The sequence below is a fragment of the Cavia porcellus genome, unplaced genomic scaffold (genome assembly GCF_034190915.1).
Source record: "Cavia porcellus strain 051 isolate PalLab524CR breed Dunkin Hartley unplaced genomic scaffold, mCavPor4.1 scaffold_1, whole genome shotgun sequence".
NCBI lineage: Eukaryota > Metazoa > Chordata > Mammalia > Rodentia > Caviidae > Cavia > Cavia porcellus.
In genome coordinates this window covers 235,198,824-235,215,249 of record NW_026947484.1, presented here as the reverse complement: position 1 = coordinate 235,215,249, position 16,426 = coordinate 235,198,824, and the positions used below count along the sequence as shown (strand labels likewise).

Genomic DNA, 16,426 nt, shown 5'->3' with positions numbered 1-16,426 from the left:
AGTATTTATTTCCCTTTCTACTTGTTATTTTTTTTCTGATAGCCCTGCTAAATTATTTAGCACTATGAAAATCTTGGATTGGTATGTTACTTTTACTTTTCTACTCAATTTTTCTTGATCTATTTTTGCTGATTTTTGTTTTAATTAATTAATTTATTTTTGGTACCGGGGAGTGAACTCATGACCTTGTGCTTGCCAGGTAGGTGCTTAGCTAAATTCCTGGTTGTTTTTTATTTTAAAGACAGTTTTTATTTTAAAGCTCAGTGGCATAAACAACTGCCTAGCAAGTGTGAGGTTGTCAATTTGATCTCTGTTACCAAAAACCAAACCAAACCAAACCAAACAACAGTCACACTACGTAGCTCAGGATGGCCTCAAATTCACAGAAATCTTTCTGCCTCAGCCTCTAGAGTGCTAGGATTATAAGTATGTGCCACTACACCTAACACGAATTTCTTCAACTTGATCTTTCAATATTTCCAACATGCATTTTTTTTGGAGACAAGGTCTTACTTCATAGTGTAGACTGGCCTTGAACTAACTTACGTAGCCCTGGCTGGCCTCGAACTAACAGTGATCTTCCTGCCTCCTGAATGCTGGGATTAGAGGTATACATCATCACACTTGGCTCCAATATAATTTTTCAATTTTAATTCTCATGTCATTTAATATCCTAGAACTCTAACTTTGTTTTAAAAATAATATTCACTTCTTTCATGAATATGATTTCTTTCTATAGATATTTTAATTTTTGTTCTTTCCAGGCAAGGTCTCAGTATGTATTTCACACTGGTTTTGAACTCGGTATGTAGCCCGGGCTGGCCTTGAACTCATAGTGACCCTCCTGGTGCAACCTCCAGTGTGCTGGGATTATAGGCATGTACCACCATGCCTAACGATAAATGTAATTTTAAGGTTATTTGCTTTAAATTTGGTTCTTTTTAGAGTCTACTGCTTTTATTTTTATCTCACACAGGGGAAATTTCCTTCAAAGGGAATTTTTGGTAATTATTATGAAGAGAGAAGCATTAAACAGCTGCCTGGAAATTTTGTATGCGTAGGTAGGTTTTTTAGACTGGTGGACTTCACTGTAGTATTATCAAGATGACCTGTACAGGTAGAAACTTGAAGATCTGCCACAGAGAGGTGGTAACTTGCAAATCTGCTGCAGATTTATTTATTTTTTGAGGCTATCAGATTTCTTTAGGTATCAGTGCACCAATGACTTGCTGGAGGAGACAAGAAATAGGAGTGTCAGAAATATTCTTCCTTATTAAAAAGCATTCTGGAAGGCAGGCCGGGAAATTACTTTTTAAAATTTGTATTCCAGTTGACTTCCCCAATTTCTGGCCAGTGTCTCATTTTCTGCCCTGAACTATTTGTGGCTTACTTAAATTCAGTTTCTTCCATCAATTTCAACCCAGAATAAACTTGTCTTCTGCTAGGGAGAAGTGTCAAACTGCTGCTTCTTAACTCCTGAACCTCACGGCCAATTTTTAGACCTTCTATCCGCCTTTCTCTCCTGGAATGCATCCCCCTCACCAGCTCCAGAGCCTTTCTGGTGCTCTGCAGTCACAGCTGGCTGCTCACTATGACAACTGCTTTCCACCAACATCAAATTTTTGTCTTGCACAATTTGCTGACACCTGCCCATCTGGTTGTCTTCTGGGTTTTCTCACCTCCTATACAGATTTAATCTTTTGTATTTCTATATTCTCATGTTAGTGAAACTTCCAAGAGATCAGGAAAACACTTGCCATATTTAATTATAAACCTTTCTATCTAAGAAACAAGATGTGAGTAATGCAGAACAAAGCGTTCTACTAGTATAGAGAAAAAGAAAAATCACAAAAATGACTGAGAACATATTGCTCTGAAGTAAAAAGTTTGGTAAGGGGAGGACAGGAAGAACATGAATCTAGTGAAGACCTCAGAGATGAACAGGGCTAGCAAATACAGGAAAAAGACATTAAGCCAATTTTGTCTCATTTTTCTTTTCATTTCCTGGAAGTACTTATGTCAGGCTGGAAATGTAGTTCAGTGGTAGAATACTTGCTTAGCATGCAAAAGGCCCTAGTAGGTTCAATCCCCAGTACTGCAAAAATAACAACAAAGCTCTTAAAGTTAACAACAGAAAGAAAAACACATACGCTATACAAGTAAAATTACATACTAAGCCTAATCCAAAGAGCGGATGAATCTTACACACACAACTGGTAAGTTTTGCAATGAAAACAGAAGTTTCTGCAAACTAACTTACTTGTGTGGAGTCTGTCAGACCTCTGGAAAGACTTCTTCCCTAAGCTTAGCAATGGATTTTCCACTTTAACTGAAGAAGAAAAGCTGGAGTTTGAGTTCTGGGGGCTGCTTGACTGTCCATCAGACTGCCTTCCTTCCCATATTACTGGAGGGAAAAAATATGTAAAGACTGGTGGCACTGAGGTTAGAGAGAAATCAATCATCCCATGTTAACTAAAGGGAGTTATGTATAAAGGAAATAGTCTTGCAAATGTGTTTTGAGTGAGAAATTAAAAATAAATTCTTTCTTCCAGTACACTATATACTTCTGGTGATAAATCTTTCTAAAAAACATGCAGAGTTCTTCAAGGCTCATAACTCTGACTTCACGGTAGTTCACAAGAATAGATTAACCATAAAACAAATAGTAACAGCAAGATCCAGAAGGTGTACAAATATATCCAATGAAAACTGAAAGGCAGTATGAATTCTTAGGAAAATTTCTTATTTTTAAAAGGACAGAATTAGTAAAGAATTCTTTTTCACCCTCCTGTAAACTGTAAGTGTTACAGTTTGTGTCTAGATGTCCCCTCAGAGTCTCATGGAGTCATGGAGGCTGGGCTTCTCAGAGACAGCTGAATCTACGTTGTGACTGATTCATGGTCCAATGGTGGGATTAAGGGTGCGGGTGCTGTACCTACCCTCAGGCCAGTAGCCTCCAGACCCTATAAAGGACAGAAGGGGCCTGTCCTTCTCCCTGCTTGCTTTTGCTGGCTTCCTCCCCCACGAGCTGTTGCCCCTCTGCCATGTGTCACCCAGACTTGGAGCCAGTCAATTATGAACTGAAAATGCTATAAACTGTGAGCTAAAAGCCTTCCTCTCTTTAACTCTGGATGTTGGATATTTTATCTCAGCAATGAGAAAAGTAACTAGAATGTAAGGTTACGGATTAGAAGCTTCCAAATATTATTAGGTCAGATATACCTGCAGTTAGTCATTTACTGCCTTCTTACATGCTGATCTCATTGATGAGCTTGTTTAAAAAACTACTGTATATGATTATTTCTCATAAAAATTTTCTCATTTATGCCAAAAATATTTATACTAATGATTTGGCAGTACAAGGACCGTGTAACAAAATATAGCAATTCAAAATTAAGTGATACAATATACAAATGTGTAACACAAACACACAAATAATGGGAAAAAGAAACTTCCACTGAAACAAAATGCCCAGGATACCCACCAGGTTTGGCAGGTACGGAGTCACCAGCTGCTCTGACCGTCTTGAGGGAGAGGTGCTGGCTGGAAGAGACTGACATGCCAGGCCTGCACTGCTGCTGCTGCTTCTTCTGCTGCTGCTGCTTCAGAGCCTACGGAGAGAGAACAGACTGTAAGGAACAAATCAGCTTTTAATACTAAAAAGTAAATGACTTGTTTATAAGTGGGGAGAAGCATTTTCACAATTCAATTTATCTTTTTTGGTCTTTTTTTTTTTTTTTTGAGACAGGGTCTCACTATGTGGTTCAGGATGGGCTTAGGCTCACTTTGTAGCCCAGGCTGGTCTTGAACTTCCAATGATCTACCTGCCTCAGCCTCCTGAATGCTGGGATTACTGGAGGGTACCACCACGCCCAGCAATAATTCGACTTTTTTGAAATCTATCAAAACAAATAAAAATCTACACTTAGCCAATCAAACACAAGGCTTAAATAATCTTAGGTTAAGGAATCTTTAAATTAAATAATCTTTATAGATTCTAGCTATTTTTCTGAGAAACAGTCATAAACTTTTTTTTTAACTTAAAAATCACCACAACCCTGCCAAGGTCATGAGCTGGAGTCCCAGTTCAAAACAAAAACACTAAGTTAAGGATTTTGAATCTTGTAAATCATTATATGATTTCAAATCCTCTCTGGAAACAGAATTCTAAGTCCTTTACCAAGAAGAGTTCTATCTGCATCCATCCTAGGTAGAAATGCAAGTATTTACCTCATGTATGGTTCAGAGGTGCTGCTTTTGAAACAAAGGTTGTAAATAACAAGTTTGAGTTTTCCTGGGTAAGAGCAATGAAACTTCTTGGGTAAAAGCAAAGAAACCAAATGTTACCAATCACCTAAATCTCAACAATTTAAGAAAGGCAGTAAACAAAAGGATGAGGGGGTAGGACACAGTGGTACCCTCTGGTTACTCCAGATTATTTTTATTTCTGTGAGATTCTTAAACTACAGAATATATCTGAACAGAGCTGGGCATGGTGGCGCACTCCTGTACTCCCAGCACTGGGGAGGCTGAGGCAGGAGGATCGCTGTAAGTTCAAGACCAGTCTGGGCTACAAAGTAAGCCCACAGCCAGCCTGAACTGCATAGCAAGCCCCTGCTTCAAAAAGACACACAAAGATTATACATTTGAACAGAAAAGCCAAGAGACACATAAACTTTAATCACAAAAATATATGAGACAACTTTTTAACTGAAGGGGAGGGAGACCATGAACCAAAAACAGTACTTGCCAGAAAAAACTGGATCCATAACTTGGCTACAATGTTTGTTTTGTTTTAGTATTAGAAGCTGAACTTTTTTAGCACTCAGCGACACCTTCCCACCCCTTTAGACAAAGTCTTGCTAAACTGCTAAATTGCCCAGGCTGGGCTTGACCTTGCAATCTTCCTGCCTTTGTTCTCAGAGCTACAGAAGATTCCATGCCTGGGTACCCACCCTGTCCAATTTGAGGCTATCACCCTCAGGACTGTCATGCAGAAAGTGTGCAGTAACTGGCTACTTGTTGGTTTTCCATTTCCTTATCCCAGCATAGTTTTCTTGTTTTAACACTCAGTATCTCAGGCTAAGTCTAAGCAGTGGCAACAACTGCCCTGCTCTCAGCTGACAACTGGAGAAATCCAAGTGTCAGGTCTGGTTTAGACCCCCTACATCATTTACAATTGGTGAGGCAGAAGTGTCAAGTATAAAAAATGACGAGACTAACGTTTATTCTCTCATTCTTTGCAGTTAAACCAGAAGCTGTCCACAGGCTCCCAAGTGGTGACCTAAGAGCATCCATGCTTTGCTCCTCACAGTACCCACTGTCATTCCAGGCTAACACAAAGCATAAAAGAATCACCATCCCACATAGTTGGGTTGTGCTCTTGTAAATTCTGATATATGATGGAAGCAGGAGAATTTAGACTACTCTAATCAAGAACCCTTAGTAGTGTACAAACTCTGAGCCTAATTCTATTTTTATTTTGTTTTGTTTCTGGAGACACGGTCTCACTATGCAGTTCAAAGCTTGAACTCACTCTATAGCCCAGTTGGCTTTGAACTTGCAGTGATCCTCCTGCCTCATCACTCTGTTGCTGGGATAATTCTCTTTTGAACTGCCTTAACTCAGTGATTCTCTTGACTCAGTCTCTCAAGTGCCACCACAACCAGCTCTATTGTAAAATTAATAAAAATGTAATGACAAGAGCCCTCTAATTTGTGAAGCAAATTTTTTTTTACCTAATAGGACAAACTTATTAGAGACAAGGATTTATATACCACACTGATATTCTATAAAGAAAATGTAGTATTTGATGGTTAAACTAAGAGTAGCTGGGTATGGTGGTACACACATGTAATCCCAGCACTGAGGAGGCTGAAGGAGGATTGCTTTGATTTTGTGTACACCATAGGCTACATAGTGAGTTCAAGGCTAGCCTGAACTACATGATGAGACCTTGTCCCAAAATACAGTCCAAAAACACCTTCCCCAAAGTAGCATATTTTAGAGTATGTGTCTAGGATTAGTTGACAAGATTTAGTAAAACATTTGCCTTTTCTCTGTGGAAAATAATTCTGTACTTATTAACTCTAAAGAAATTATGAAAAATACAAGTACTATATCAGCATACTCAGACAGGTAGTACTCTTCTCAAATTCATGAACAACATTTAATAAATGTACTTTTGGTTTAAACACTTTGTGAGATAGTTCAGGTTAGGCCTGAACTCAGTATGTAGGACAGGCTAGCTTTGAACTTGCAGGAATCCTCCTGACTCAGCCTCCCAAGTGCTGGGATTACAGGTGTGCACCATTACACCCAGATACACCTACATAACTTTCAATTTATTTTTCTTATTCAGCTGTTTTATGTGTGTATACATGTACACTTAAATGTCGGGAATAAATCCATCCTGTTCTTTACATATTCTTGAAAATTATGTTGCAAAATTATATGTATATACATACACATACAAGGTGTATACATACCTAAGGTATATGTGTGTACACACACCTAAGTATTCATATTCTTATTAAAATATAGCATTGCTTTGTGGGTACATCATGTCCCACCTTTTTAGTAAAAATTACTCAGTATGATAGCTTCTTGGTAATTTTTCTGTATCTAAAGTGTAGCACAATCCTATTATAAAATAAACTTCTGGTCTTGTATAACTGTCCATCTTAAGGACATAACGATTATAATTTTTGTTTGTGAGACAGCATCTCACAATGTAGTTCAAGCTGGCCTTGGCCTTACTCCATCCCAGGATGGCCTTGAACTCTTGAAAAATCTCCCTGCTTCAGCCACAAAAGTGCTAGGATTACAGGAGCACATCACCATATGATTATTTACTTATTTATTTTTGGAAGGTCTTTTTGAGACAGGGTTTCACTATGCCATTCAGGCTGCCCTTGAACTCACAGCAATCCTCCTGTCTCAGTCTCTTGAGTGCTGGTATTACAGGTGTGTGCCACCATGCCTGGTATATGATCATTAAAGAATTCCCTAATTGAATATGTTTTAGGGAAGCTACTTGCAAATTCTGGCTACTACAAACTTAAATGTGATTATTTTTCTGTTTGCATATGTATCTTTCTAACATAAATTCCAAAACATTCAATTGCTGAAACACAGGGTACTGGTATTTAAAAAACTTGTATTTCTGGGCTGGGATATAGCTCAGTGGCACAGTGTCTGCCTGGCAAGCACAAGGTCCTGAGTTTGACACCTGGTACAAAAATAAACAAAAAACCCATCTTGTATTTGTCTAGTAAACAAATAACTACTTTTCTACACACTCACCATTGATATAATTAAGCTCCTTAAATATACAGCAAAATCTGAGGATAGACATAAGCTGTCTTTTTTTTTTTTTTGTCTTTTTCATTTTTAACGGTACCAGGGATTGAACTCACGAATGCCTGCTTGCAAGGCAGGTGCTTATGCCGCTGAGCTAAATCCCCAGCCCCATAAGCTGTCGTTTTAATGTTTCCCTAATTAGCAGTCAGTTTATGTACTAATCATTTGTACTTTTAAGAAATGCAAAGCAGTTCCTTGAAAAGTTCGGTAAAAAAGTAATACTAGGAAGAAAAGACATAAAACGTACAACACTGGTGAGGTGGGTGGAGCAGGCAGGGAGGCATAAAAGCCCTTCTGTACAATTTTACACCAGTAAAATTGCAAAGATTAGGCAATATAGACAATTTTGTAAGAAAAATAAATTTCTTACATAAACCAAAATTGATTCAAAAAGCAGAAAACCAACTAATTAATGGTACCAGGCTACTGTAATGCTACAATGATTGTAAAAAGTTTGACCTACTGAATTTAGGAAAAGATAATTTCTGTAATTCTGTCCACAATCTAGAAAAAGAGAGCTCCACAACTTGCTTTATAATGCTAGATCAATCTTTATGTTAAAGCTGTGTCAGGGTAGTGTGAAGACACTGTAAGGCTGAAACTAAGGCTGGGAACATTGCTCAGCGAGCAGCACAGTGCTGGCAAGCGCTCAGTTTGACTTCTGGTACCAAACTAAAAGTCTTAAGAAAATTTGGCAGCCGGATCCCATGGCACACACCTGTACTCTCAGCATTCTGCAGGCTGAGGCAGGAGGATCACTGCAAGTTGAAGACAGTGGGGATTCAGCTTAGCGGCGGCCTAAGTTATGACCTACAAGCGTGAGGGCATGAGTTCAATCCCCAGTACCAATTAAAAAGCCAAAAGACAATTTTGCAACGTAATTTTCAAGAATATGTAAATAACAGTTGGATTTATTCCAGACATTTAAGTATAGCATATATCAGAAACTAGGTGTGCCATCCTGTTAGTTTAAAAGAGAAAAACTTACTTGATCATCTCAATAAATTCCAAAGAAAACAAGCCTAAGTAATTCAACACCTCTTCATAATTTAAAAAGCATACATGTAATAAAAACACAAAACTTCTTAGCAAACTATGAACTTTTAAAATGTGTTAAGAGCATCTACCAAAACCTGCAATAAGTACTATATAGAGAAATGTATAAATTACTAATGCCAACAAATTAGGATACTGCAAGAAATTTCCCTTACAGAGGGTCTAGTATTAAAGCCTTTCAATGATTGCCAGAGCTGTGCATTTGTGACACGGGAGGCGACGCTTCTGATGAAGGCTCGCCACGCTTACCTGCTTCAGGGCCTTCTTGCTGTGCTTCTGTGATGGAGAGATGACTTTACCTGCTGGAATGGTGGGTGAAGGACAGCCTGATTGAGGGGAAGATGGCTGGGACAGTCTAGATGATACTATGAGAAAAAGAGACAATGAAAAATTGTGTTGGATCAGAATTGGTGTCAAGCACCATTCCAGCCCCTGATCATATGCTGCTACCTGTGTTAAGAACTGTGACCAAAACACTATAGAGGACCTTCTTTTTAGAATTCTACTGCAAATGGTCTTCCTTTTCAGTTTATTTCCTCAGAAAATTCTAGTGAAGGATGACAGGATAGGGAAAGGAAGTTAATATGCATTATTTTTCATTCCCTGAATTTTCAACAGAACTGATTAAATATGAAGGAAGTAAAAAAATCATTAATCATCAAATTACATAGGAAACATCCTAGGAATCTTCAGATAGTCTCAGTGCTCCTAAGGCAAACCTGAAGGTGAATCAGGACAAAGCTATAGAATGTGATAAGGTCATTTCACCTCAGAAACTCTGCCAGTGTTAAGCCTCCCTCCCATTCCTTCAACACCTTAAATCCACAGTTTTAGGCTTATCAGTGTGAGAGGGCATCTGAAGAACTGTCTAATGAAGAAGCACAGATCAACAGGACAGCCCACTTGCTATTTCATTACACGCTGTTCTTGCACTTCTGTCAGAGGCTGGCCAACATGAGTCATATGTGAACAAGGTTTCTTCCTTTATGGTGTGTGAAACAGCATGTGGGTGCTGTTTATGATAAGAAAGAACATAGAAAGTGCTGTTGATTCACACTTCTTATTAAACAAAAAAGAAACTGCAATCACTACTACTTTAGTGATGACTACTCAGTCAATGTTTATTACTGTCCTCCTCTTTGTAGCAGCCAAACTGAAAAGGTACTGTACAAAACGGCATCCTATGGCAAAGCCAGTAAGTTTCAACCTAGCATATGGTTACAAGATATGAAAGTGAAGAAGCAGTTTATTAGAATATGTATTTCCACTATATTCTCAGATGTTCTAAGAAAAATGCAGTAGTTACACTTAAAGAAGGTAACCACAGACAATAGCAGGACAATTTATCTTTAGTTCTGTACCTCAATCTTTACAAAAAGTTTGTATGTGGAGAAACTGACATATAGTACTATAATCTTAAGTCCTCTCTTTTTGTGATACTGAGGATTGAACTCAGAGCCTCGCATATTCTAGCCAAATAAAACAGAACAAAAACACAAACACACACACAAAAACTCCCCAAATGTTCACGCCATCATAAGGACAGGACAGGACAGGACAGGACAGGACAAGGCAAGTAAGACAAGAACTGGATAACTCTGAAAGTGGCTGAACAACAGAAATAAACCATAACCTTGGTGTACTCTGATGCTGATAAGTTTTTAAAAAAAATGTTTAACACATAATTTATATAACATACAAATTCATCTGTTTAAAGTAAAAAAGTAGTTTTTTGCATATTTTATTAGTTACAAAACTGTGTAACCATGACTAGCATCAGTTTTCGCCCTACCCCCCCAGTGTTTGGCATACCTACTGTCTGGCACGGATCTTCCTCCGTCCTAGTGGACGTCCCATTCTGGACAGTCTATGTGACAGTCCTTCTGTGACTGGAGTTTTTACTCATGAAGTATAATGCTTAGAAGGCATGACATATGTGAATACTTCACTCCTTGCAATCTTTAATGGTATCAGTGCATGTGTATGTCATGTTTTGCTTACTTGCTGGCTGAAGAAAACTTGGATTTTTTTTTTGTTTGACTGAAAGAATATAAAAGTCTGAATACTAGCGTTTTCCTACGATTGGCTTGCATTTCCTGTGGCTTCTGCTTTATGAAACTTGCTGTCACAGAAATCTTAGTAACTATCATCGTGTTGTATCTTCATTACAAACCAAAGTGTGATCGCTTTAACACTTTTTTCTGAATACAGTGATACTTAGGCTGTTGGTCTCAATTCATTCCAAATTTGTGGTTGAACACCAAAAAGTCTGAGAACCGAATATATTTTTCCCAGAAGAAAAACTGGAAAGCTACATAACTGGTTCCGAGGTCTCCAACGTTACACTGACCAGTTTATTTTTCGAGGGTGGAACACATGTTGCGGTGCTTTCTCTCTTCAGCTCCGTCACAGTCCTCCCATTTTCCTCTCGGCTTTCCTGCTGATATCACTTACTTTCTCTGGCGCCATGGTTTGATGTTTTAGGCAAATGAAGTGCACCATGGCATTTTTTCCCCCAAATCTTCATTTTTTTCACATGTGTTACACAAAAGGTCTGTTGGTCCCCACACAAAAAACGTTTGGGATGACAAGTCATCTCAATTTAGCAATTTAACTCTCCAAAGAGTCAGGAAAATATTTTTTAAATTAAGTTTATAGGTACAATTTAGATATACACAACAATCACACCATGGGGAATTTGTATCTGCACATGAAGATGATGAGCAAAAAATGTTAACAGAATTTTAGTAGAATAATGTTTGAATGACGAGTAAACTTTATTTACTTGTAATAAAGTAATAAAGTAAACTTTATTCCTGCATTAGTTCCCTAGAACTGACACTAATAAGTACTGTAATATTAACTGGGTGGCTTAAAACAATAGAAACTTTGTCTCACAGTTGTGGAGGCTGAAAGAGTAAAATCAGAGTGCCACCAGGAAGAGAACACAGTGGCACACACCGGTAATCCCAACTATTCCGGAGGTAGGGCTGGAAGATTGCAAGTTCAAGGCCAGCTTGGGCAACTCTCAAAACCACGTCTCAAGATAAAATACAAAAAAGGGCTGTGGATGTAGCTCGGTGGTTAATGAAGTTGCCCTGGGTTAAATCCTTCTGAGGCTGAGGCCAAAGCTGTTCCACTCCTCTCCTGTTTTCTTTGGCTTTGTGAGGCACCACTCTGATTTCTACCTCCATTTCACATGGCATCCTGGTGTGTCTCCACGTCCTCACACGGCCCTTTTATAATGCCAGCCTTGAGAGGTTAAGTTTGACTTAATTCCCAAACTAATGTCCAGATGAAGTCACATTCTGAGCTTTCAGGAGTCAAGGCTTCAACAATCATTTTAGGGCAGTATAACCTGAACCCTAACACTCATCTTTTATTTATAAAGAATGTTGTCCAGATCTACACAAATGGTTGAACTTAATACTTCGCTATTCGTTGAGTATGAGTCTGGACTATTAGAGCTTTCCCCTATGCATCAAGAAATTACAGAATGTACTCTATTCTAACTCATGTTCTCATTCATGTTTGAATTACAGGCCTTTACTTTTTACTATAATTATGTTAAGCTTTAATTAAAATATTCTTGTTAAAGAATTCCTCAGCCTAGCTGGCTTCTATCAGTGAATTTTCCAATTTTTTTTTTTTGACAAGATCAAACTGTGCAGCGCAAGTTGGCCTTAAACTCACTATGTAGCCCAGATGCTTCTCAAAGTTGCAGCAATTTTCCTGCCTCAGTATCCCCTGTTCTGGGATTACAGGCATGTGGCACCATGCCTGGCTCTCCCAAAGTTTTTAAAAGAAAATAATTTTACATAAACTCCTTCAGAGAACCAAAATTTTAAAAATTAACAACTTGTTTGATATCAAGCTTTGACAGAAAAAGTATATTGAAAAAATGCTTGCAAATCTTTTTTTCACCAATAAAGTAAAATATTAGTAAACTGAGTCTATGGATATATAGAATGAATAATATGCCATGAAGGAGTAGTGTATCCTTGGAATATGAAGCTGGTTTAAATATTTAATATTACATATTTAATACATTAACAGAATAAAGGAAAAAATACGGCTATCTTAACAGATGAAAGAAAAGCATTCATTGTAAAATCTCTTAGCAAACTACAAATAGAAGGAACTAACTTCATGTAAGAAGTGTACAACCACCTACTACCTAGTGAACATTCTTAAAAATGTCATAATATTTCCAGTCACTGGCACGAGGCCTTGGGCATGTTTCTATCGAGTCCATCTATTTACAGGTTTTATTCAACTCTGCTATTTCTTTGCTGATTTTCTGTCTAGTCGATCTCTCTCTCTCTCTGTGACATGGGGTACTGAGGTCTCCCATTACAACTATGTTATTGCTCATTTGATTTTCCATCCTATCAATATACAGTTGGATATAGTCTTACATAGTTGGATGCCCCTGTACTAGGTGCATATATATTTGATTGTTATATCATTTGTGCTGTCTCCACCTTTCTCACTGACCCCATCAATCTTGTTCTTTGCTTCATTTTGTAGCTGTTCAATTGATTCTCATGGTCTCTTGCTATTTTTAAGATCTTTCTTTTCATGATTACTAGCTGCAATTGTCTTCAAGATACGAAATTCTATCCTTCATATAAGTAGAAGTTTTAAAATTATAATATTAAATACTACAATATTACAATAATTACAATTAAAATTACAATATTAAAAACTACAATATTAAAAGTTCTTTTTTTGGTAATGGGAAATCCAACTTAGGACCCCATGCTTGCCAGGCAGGTAGTGTGCCTCTGAGCTGTATCCCTGACCCTATAAGCTCTATCTTAAAGGTACAAAATAGAAAGGATGGGGTGAGGTGGTAGCTCAAGGTACTTTTGATTTGCATCTCCCTGATTAGTGATGTTGAACATTTTTTTTGTTTTTGCTGTATTTTTTTTTAAACAAATATTAAGACTGAGGATGTTGCTTAGAGGTAGAGCACTTGCCTTGTCATATGCGGCCCTAAATTCAATCCCCAGAAAAGGAAAAACAAGTCTACTTAGTAGCAGTGTCCCAAAACGGTGTAGTAATAAGTGCCAGCAAATTACCTTCTCCAGGACAGTGTCTGGAGTTGGAAAACAATACTCGGGAGAAGAACTTAAGTGAGTGGAGGTTACTCAGGAATCATGAGGGAACTGATAGGGGAGAAGACAATAGGATTAAGGATGCAAAAGAAATAGAATACAGGTTGAGGGGAGCCCACACAGTGCTGCTTACACTGCCTGGCTAGCTGCCAGTTGGGAGGCAAAGTGAAACTGACAACTGTTTTGCTCAGAGAACTGGAGAGCTACAATAAGACTGAAAGAATCACCTGCAGGGGAACCAGCAAGGAAACTCGGGACACTGCTTCCAGAGCAGCCTTCCACAGCGGCCAGCTGGCGAGTGACCTCGGTACAAGCATCTAGGAGCCAGAGCCAGGGATGCCACTGCAGAGAAGGGCTGTGTTTGGACCTGTAGCGCACAGTAGCCCCGTGGCTGCCTCACACTGCCGAGTTCCCCGAGGGGATGAGGCTGGCGGCAGGTACAGAGCAGACTGGGGGGAGTCCCGGCAGGTGGGGAGTAGACTGGGGAGAGTCCTGCTGAGATGGCGAGCACAGACCACACTGCTGTGCTCAGAGGCCAGCTTCCGGCGGAGTTACAGAGGACTGGACCTCACACTGGCGCCCTGCTGTCACTGGAAGCAGATCTCGCCACCAGGCACCATGCTGCGGCTGACGGCACCTTAGACTGCCTGCGTGAACAGAGCCGGATCCGGGCCTAGCTCTGCCCCTTAACCCTAGGCAGCAGAAAGAGCCTTGCACCCACAATAACTTTCTCTTATTATTCTTTGACTGTATTACTTCTTCAATTTTTATTTTTTAAAATTAAAAAAAATTGCTGTTTTCTTCCTATGTATATTCCCCCACACTTTTATTCCATCATTCTTCCTTTCTTTGGTCTTTTGAGACTGGGCTCCGCTGCTCAGGTCAGGCTGGCCTTGCACTCACCTCGCAGCCCAGGCTGACCTTGAACTCGCAGCCATCCTCCTGCCGAGCCTCCCAAGTGCTAGGGTTACAGGTGCCGCCGTCCCCCCTCCAGCCTGTTACCGTCTCCTTTTCCGCGCATGTCCCGAGTGTGTACGTCCCTCCTTCCCTTTTCTCCCCACACAGACTACAGAGGGTGCGGGAATGCTCCCTGTCCCTTTGCATCCTCGGACTTCCATCCCTCTCGCTCTGCCTGACTTCATTCTCCTGTGTCTTATTTATTATCCGTTTTTCTTTTCTTTCTGAGATCTCACCCTTTTTTTATTTGTCTCCTTTTAACTCTGGCCCCACCATTTATTTATACTGGTCAGGAATCTTTCCCATCCCCGTTTCTCAGGGACAGCTCCGCGCCCAGGTTTCCCTGTCATCCCCTCTAACATGTAACGTACCCTGACCGTCACGAGGGTCCCTTGCCCCCTCCTATTTGCGCCTTCCCATACCACAGAGCAGAGGAGTATTTAATGTCTGTTACCATCGTCATCTTACAGGTTTCCTTTTTTGTACTTTTCTTGATTTATTTACTAATGTGGGGTTATGTTGTGTTCTTTTATGGTTTCCTGTGTTTATCAGGCTGCTACTTTGTGTACTGGCTTTCACTGGTTCTGATTTGACAGACATTCAGCTTCTCTCCTCGCCTCAGCTTCCTATCTAGTTTCGTCACCTTGAACCCCCAAGACAGTAATGCATTTATTTTCCCCCACCCATGGCCACTTTCCGCCCAAGTCTTTAATTCTGCACACTTGGCTTCCTCACTCACGCCTGTCTTCTCTAGCATTATTCCTTGAACCTCCTGCCTGAAGCCTTCTGCTCTTCCGTAGTTTAGCTAGCTTCCAGTTCTCACCAGCCAGTCCTGACAATCACTTAGCTTTCTTCAATTGTGACACCAACCCCTTCTCCCTTGTCTTGACCTTGCCCCCAAAATATCCTGTGAAAACCTGCAGTACTAACCATTCAATCCAACTAGAAGTACTGCAATATACTCAGAGCCCGCCTCCCCTTTTCTCTTTCCCGCTTAGTCCCCTCCTGAGTGCCTGATACTCCGCATCCAACCACCTCCCCTTCTCTCATCCCGCCTCACCTACTTCATTTCAGAACAAGCACACAGTGTGCACAGAGAACAGACGAGGGGGAAAATGAGCTGTGAGGACTCTAATACGGAAGTGGTGTAGGACGGAATCTGTGGGTGCTGCTATAAAAATAATTTCGTAGAACACAGAGACAGAGTCTAAATCACTTAAGGTAAATAACAGGAGTAAATACGAGCACTGGATATTAAAGCTGAAACTTAATCACAAGGAGTCAACATCCTACGACACAAATTTTCCTCCCTTTTCTAGTTCCCAACATGCAGTAATACCCCACCACCAAAAAAGAGAACAAAAAAAAAGAGTCCATATAAAACTTTAAAAAACAGAGTACACACACACACACACACACACACACACACGAATGGGAAGCAAGAAAGCAAAAGGTCTCTAACTATAGAACCCTTTCCCTCTACAGATTACTATTCTCAAACTTATCTTCTTATTGCTCCCTGGAAACACTGTACGTATCCTCACTTCTTGGTTTTATGCTTTCTTTCTATGATATATAACGGCTTTCCTACTGATTAACTCCCACAGCACATTATCTAAAAACTCTCCGATGTTCATACAATAGTTAATAATCCAGGAAATGTTAACGAAGCAATCCTTTTCCAATTTGCCATAATATAATGAACACATGTAATGTATAAAGTCATTTGCTAATTTTCGCCCACTCCCCACCAAACCCCTCCAGACATCTTGAGAAAAGCAACTTTAAGGGCAGGGGTCCTACCTTCGTCAACTGTGTTTTCAAATTCCGTACTGAAAAAATGAGTGCAGCGAGAAGTCTACAGAAATATTACTTTGGCTGTTATAAATAAATTAATAGTTTAAACAATGCTTTTCAAGGTTATAATTTGT

At 39.5% G+C, this 16,426-nt stretch overlaps 1 protein-coding gene across 4 annotated transcripts in view; it reads right to left on the bottom strand.

The window, feature by feature from the left end:
- Asxl2 (ASXL transcriptional regulator 2) overlaps positions 1-16,426 on the bottom strand; it is a 153,798-nt gene that overhangs the window by 20,699 nt on the left and 116,673 nt on the right. For 3 of the 4 annotated variants that reach the window (XM_013155917.3, XM_063231344.1, XM_063231343.1), the window contains 3 exons: positions 8,668-8,783; positions 3,485-3,611; positions 2,261-2,404 (listed from right to left, as the gene is read on the bottom strand). In XM_013155917.3, the coding sequence (XP_013011371.1) occupies positions 2,261-2,404; positions 3,485-3,611; positions 8,668-8,783 (387 nt within the window). The remainder of the gene's footprint in view (positions 1-2,260; positions 2,405-3,484; positions 3,612-8,667; positions 8,784-16,426) is intronic. The other variant, XM_063231340.1, reaches the window with a different exon arrangement.